The sequence below is a fragment of the Humulus lupulus genome, chromosome 6, assembly GCF_963169125.1.
Source record: "Humulus lupulus chromosome 6, drHumLupu1.1, whole genome shotgun sequence".
In the NCBI taxonomy this organism is placed as follows: Eukaryota; Viridiplantae; Streptophyta; class Magnoliopsida; order Rosales; family Cannabaceae; genus Humulus; species Humulus lupulus.
In genome coordinates this window covers 150,936,756-150,943,067 of record NC_084798.1, presented here as the reverse complement: position 1 = coordinate 150,943,067, position 6,312 = coordinate 150,936,756, and the positions used below count along the sequence as shown (strand labels likewise).

Sequence of the window (6,312 nt, the reverse complement as noted above, 5' to 3'; positions counted from 1 at the left end):
TCAATTGGTCAAAATTACGAAAATGCCCCATTTCTTACTAAAGCGAGTCTTTCAACACATTTAATACACATAATCATGCATACTCAATTATATATTAATATAATCGATATATTTATCACACGTGCCATCCCAGAACGCTAAACCAAGCCCTTAAACTTATTAGGAGTTTTGGGAAGTTACAAGATTAATTCACACATCGTTGAATTGATTCTTGCAGGAGCTCCACTGCTAGTGGAGCAACCATATCTCCTAGCTTGGTGGCAAATAGGGTCTCTAGTTGAGGGAAACCTATGGGGGCTCGACAAGCCTTTCTCTCAGAGGCTTCAGTTGGCGAAGGGCCTCTGCGGTCTCGTCCAGGGCTTGATTGTACTCCTCCATCCTCACCTCAAAATTCTAGAGTGTGGCGTGAAAGCACTCGAGCATCTCACCCTCATACTTCTCCAGGTATACCAGTAGTCGGGGGTGAGTCACCAATTCCTGGATCTCCGATCCTGGAGTCACCTTGGCAGCTAGAGAGGGGGAGGATGAGATTTTATACACGAGTGGCTCATAATGGACATCACATCGTTCAGTGGCACAAAACCCAGGAGGTGTAACCTTTTCTTCGGTTTGTGGAGGTATGCGCAAATTAAGTCTTGGTAATCTCGAAACTCTTGTGTGGTCCAATGAATGTCTGAGGTCTATCCGCACTGGGGGAGTGAAGGCGAGACCCACACGTGCTTGGGACTTACACTGTCTCCTACTTATTTAGCGTTATAAAGAATTATTGGATATTTACCTTGTTCAAGGGATGAACTCTCTATACCCGCCTAGAGCTCCTACTCGAGCTTCAGGTCTTCCCAAGCTTCTTGAGCTGGTCGGACAGCTTGAGCGCTCCTGAACCTCTCCTCCAATAGTCGCTGGTTGTATATCTCGATAGCCCATCCATCGATGTCGTTAATGAGGTGAAATGCCATTTCGTGGGTAGCTCAATTAGTTAGGTCCATGGTGCTAACCTTTACCCTGAGAAGGCCTACAACCATCAAATTCTTCTCTGTGACTAGGTAGCTCAATTACAACTCGATGCCTGAAAAAGTCTTCATCTCCTACAGGTGATCTTCATACACCTGAATGAATGGTGTTCGACAGAAAGAACCTATATCACGAGAGCCACTATGTATAGGACAAGCTACGAAAACAGAGAAAAGACAACTTAGTTGTGACAATACTCACCAACCCTGGGGAACTCGAGTATGAGCATGGAGTTGGTCTGCATCGGAAAGTTGTTGGTGAAAAAGAATTGGTCCTTGTAGTCCCGTGTGTGGTCCTCATTGGGGTGAGGCACCTTGTATGAAAACGTTGGATGGGAATACTTCATTAGGGCATAATATCCATCAAGGTCTCTTTGCTTTTTCCTCGGTGTGGCACAAAATCTATAGAAGTATAGAATATCCACTGGAGAAGGTTTAGGCTAGTTCTTCATTTAGTATAGGACGTACATGCCCATGAGGACCCTATACCCATTGGGGTAAATCTGGAAGTGAGCAATCCCTACGTATATCAAGAAGTTCACAAAATACTTGTATAGCGGCAAGGTAGCTCTGGCCATCAGGTGGGACTGGCACCACGCGTTGAGGTTGTGCACACTACAGTGGAATCTCTCTGAGTCTTGACAAAGGCACACCAAGAAGTCATCTCCAATCCCATAATGGTTCATGATGTGCTCCAAGGCTAAAGGGAGGGTGTTTTAACTTGCTCGGGTATTGCTCTACTTCAAAATCCATGGCTTCATATCTTTGCATAGGGTGGGGAAGGGGAGCTTCATTCATTTTCTCCTTCATCAGTCCTATCTGCACTGACCTTTTTGCAACCGGAGCAGTTTCTCTAACCACCAGGTCCCATGGTGGTGTTGGGGCCTTCGCCCGTACAGCTTCTCGCTGCTATCCTCCTTCACGGGCCATGCAAATTATATCTTCATTGAAAGCGTAGGAACATTGTCGATGTAAATGATAAAGCTCCTTGGACATGTGAGACAAAAACCAAGAAGTTAGCATTTTGACTGAATGAAAGAAGGCCAAAATACAAGAGTCCCTAAGATCACTGTAACCCTAAATCAGAGAGTGGAGGAGTGAGGAAATTCTAGGGAAATGGTTGTCCTCGTAACCCTAAATCGGCTCTCGAAGAACAACACTGTAACTTAAGAACTCACTGGAATCTGGAAATTTCTCATATTTTGGTCGAATACCCAAAATGTCAAAAAAAAAAACACTAAAAAGCTAAGTGGACCATTGCGGCTAGTTTAGACATTATCCATCGACTATACATAGACTAAAAGAGGTCATAATGACCTCTAAACCCTAGAATCCCTAAGAGGCAAAGCACAAACCTAGAAATTACATGTACAGAAGTTAGGAGGAATAACTTACTGAATATGTAGCTCCGGTAGGTTCTGTAATTGGTCTGAAAGTGAAGATATTTGGTGTTGTTTGCCCTAAAATATCTAGTTACCTCTAATATTCCAGGATTATAGGATAAGAGCTTCTGGGTTTGGGGAATTAGTTCTTGGTAAGGGAGTTTCTGAGTTCTAGTGTGAATTTCAAAGAAACGTAAAAAGAAATGAAGAGCCGAATCATGCATTCTCGACTGTTGATCTCCTAGGGAGTCGGCACTCGAAGGTGATCCAACAGTCACAATTATTAAGGCATGGATAATGATCAAAATGTGGGAAAATGATGCCTCGGGTACAACATGAAATGACACTTCAGGTACAAAATAGACATTTTGGGCGTGGACAAGATCCCACATTATTTAGCACCGATTGATGGGCCTAGCAATGGGGAGTCAACACATGGCATCGCCTTGTGATAGGTTTGACGCCTCAAAAACCCTAAACATCTCCCTCCGAGTATGTCCCTTTAAATTACTCCTCTCAGTCTATTTCTCCAGTGTCTGAGGCAAGTGAAGATTTGGGGGGAAAATGTTGTCTGTGTTTTCCCCATCTGACACGTGGAAATCATTCAAGAGTAATTAGGCTCCGCGTACGCAAAGGAATCCTTGGTGATCTCACCCAGAGCTCTTCAAAAGGTAAGCCATTTCTCATCTTCATGCACCACCCTCGGAGAAGGTTTTCCCCAGGCAAGCTATGCCCTGAGGACCACTATTATGATATCCTCTGTTTTTTCCATTCAAGTCCTCCAAGTATGCAAGAAAATTTCTCCAGACTTGAAGCATCATGTCTGATGTTAAGCGCATCGACCCTGGACCACAAGCAACCATGTAACATGTTACTGTTATCCAATTCATGGTGTCGAGTCCGTACAGGCGACAAGCGGCATGTCCCACAATGCCGTCTGACATTGGAAAACATGTAGCCGTCCCCTGACACTTTCAGAAATATGTTACCCCAAAATTTTGTGGACTGTAACCTCATAAATGGGCCTCGTGTGATACGCATGGCCCACCACCTCCTTAATTATGAGAATGTGTATTTATTGGCTTTTATGACAAGATTAAGTAGGAATGTTTGTGATAAATCCTCATTAAGGGAGTTAAGTGTCCTCAGCCTCTATAAATAGGGCAAGGGCACACATTATCAAGAATCTAAACTCTTGGTATTCAGAGCATTGCCAAGAGCTTCCTGAACTCCATTGAAGCTTGAAACCCTCATGCTTCCTCAAATCCTAATACAATATACTCATGGACTAGGGTTAATTAATAACCTTAACAACATAAAACTTATGTCATCTTCTCGCATTTTCCTTGAGCTTGTTTCAATTAGTTGATAGCGAAAAAGGCAGTCAAAAGCATATATCCACATTTTCCCAAAAAGGCAATGAAACATTTTATCAAGTCTGGGAAATATTCAAATATCTATTAAATTAGTTCCCTCACCATGGCTATGAGAATTTGCGTTTGGTCCATTACGCCTCACAAGTCATGAACGCAAATTTGTAGAAATGCAATGCAATGATAAATTCCTCGAATAAGAGTCAGGCGATGCTCTTGAACATCTTGAAGAAACTACAAAAATAAATCTCACAACTGGACTGGTTCAAGTGTTACTGAAAGCACAAACTGACATAAACCATTAGTGATCTATCAACTTCAAGATGATGATAGTGTTAAGGCCCAACACGAATATTTGAAAATGCAGTTTGAGGTCTTTGTCACGAAAAGTGGCCAAAAACCACACATGATTGTTCAAGCGAAACCACAAGAACCTTGTTATGTTTGTGGAGGAATGGAGCATTTAGCTAAAGACTTATTAGCTTATAATGAAATGCAGGGGGTTTATGAGAAGCAATGAAATTCCTTAGGGGTGTATAAAAATCCATTCTCCCATGCGTACAACCCTAGTTGGAGAAATCACCCAAATTCATGTATGAGAGATTCCATCCAAGCTCAATCATCTTGAAGCCAATGGAGAAGTGAACATCAAGCTCAACCAACAAAGGCACATTCTGCACCTTAGTCAATGCTCATCCACAAAGGAATTGTCTTGAGAATACCCTTCATGCATTCATAGAGTAACAAAACAAAATAAATCGCCAAATGATGAAATAAATCAAGGAAATGAAAAGTCAATTTTTAAAACTTACTGGATCCTTGGCTATTTCTAAAAAAGGTCAAATTCCTTCTCAACCTCTATTTAATGCGCAAGGGCAGTATATTGCTCAATCCTCCAACTCCAATGATCACAATGTTAAGGAGGTCAATGCCATCACAACTAGAAGTGGTAAATTTTTTGAAGACTCATCCATAATAGCCACCACTTCAAGCACTCCAAAGGCTTTTCTGGCAAGTGCACGACCCAATGCTTCTTCAAAAGTTCCATTTCCCCAGGCTTTGAGACCTGTTGGAAAAGTTCTTGATAACCGAGTTGAAATCCTTGAGCACTTAACATACGTGAAGATTAATCTTCCTTTGTTTTACATCATAAACACAGGTGTTGGCTTATGCCCAAATTATAAAGGATCTATTCACTACAAAAAGGAAGCATCATGTCAAAAAGACTGCTTTCTTGACTGAACAAGCAAGAGCGGTGATTGAACAAAAGACACCACCAAAATACAAAGATCTGCATTGTCCTACAATTTCCTACCAAATTAGGACTCATGAACTCAGCCAACCTTTACTTGACCTTGGCGCGAGTGTAAATCTCATGCCTTATTCTGTGTACTCGCAACTAGATCTTGGAGAAATGAAGAAAACATCTGTTCTGCTACAACTTGTTGTCCGCTCCATCAAAAAACCTCGGGGTATTGTTGAGGATGTTGTAGCTCAAATTGAAAAATTCTACTATCTCATGGATTTCCTTGTTCTTCATACCCATTCTGAGGTAAATATGGAGTATAAAATTCCTATTATCTTTGGAAGACCATTCATGGCTATTGCAAAGGCTTTAATCAAATTTCGGAATGGGCTGATGAATATATCGTTTGGAAATATGACACTAGAGGTAAATAGTTTCCACATTGGAAAGTAACCCAAGAGGATGACGAATGTTACCAAAGTTTTATGATTGACACTCTAATTCCCTAGGAGATTCAATTGTGAATCAATTTTTATGATCTTGAGGAACTATTCCTGTCTGAGTGAAAAAGGTTATGGTTAATTAAATCAATTTTTAGTTTTAAGCATTATTTTGTATATTTAATGCTTAAAGTTTCTTTTTGGTGATGTAATAAGGTTATGGTAGTTTTTTAATAATTTTTATGATGCATGTGTATTGATTTTTGAAAATGGGAACCAAAACCCCCAAGGGTTTTGTAGGATACCCTAAAACAAAACATGTTTTGAGCTGTGACTTCCAAGGGGTCAAGAAGCCACTGTATATTTTTTTTGTAAAATTAAATTGTACTGTGATGTTGTTGAGATTGAGTACATAAAATTGAGCTTTTGAAACACTAAAAAATGTTTATAAATGAGTAAGTTATGTTATTTCAAAGTTTAGGTAAAAAACTGTTTTTTTCGTATTCTTATTTTCGGAACCAAGTTTGGACAGCCACTGTATAGGGAAATGAACTCAGATTTTTCTAAAATTTTGTGGACATATTGCTGTCATAACCTATTATTCCAGAAAATATTGAACGGTTTGAAAGTTATTAACTGTCAAAGTTTGGAAAAAATAAGGACTTGAAAATAAGGTCATTTTTACCTCATTGTTGGAAAATGATTTCACCAATAAAAAATACTCATTTTGACCTAATATTTTACAAATACCTAAATGGCATAACAAAAATGGAATTGGGAAATTTTGGTAACAATTGGGTAAGTAAATTTCAAGTTATGAACTAACGAAGTATGTAGTTAAAAATGTGAAAAATAGACTTT

The 6,312-nt window shown here is 39.9% G+C and overlaps 1 protein-coding gene across 1 annotated transcript; it reads left to right on the top strand.

Annotated features, from left to right (window-relative positions):
- The first annotated feature begins 290 nt into the window (after positions 1-290).
- LOC133785554 (uncharacterized) lies at positions 291-5,464 on the top strand. The gene is made up of 3 exons (XM_062224779.1): positions 291-444; positions 4,604-4,842; positions 4,925-5,464. Exons 1-3 carry the CDS (start codon positions 291-293, stop codon positions 5,462-5,464), a joined length of 933 nt encoding a protein of 310 aa, XP_062080763.1.
- The last annotated feature ends 848 nt before the right edge of the window (positions 5,465-6,312 follow it).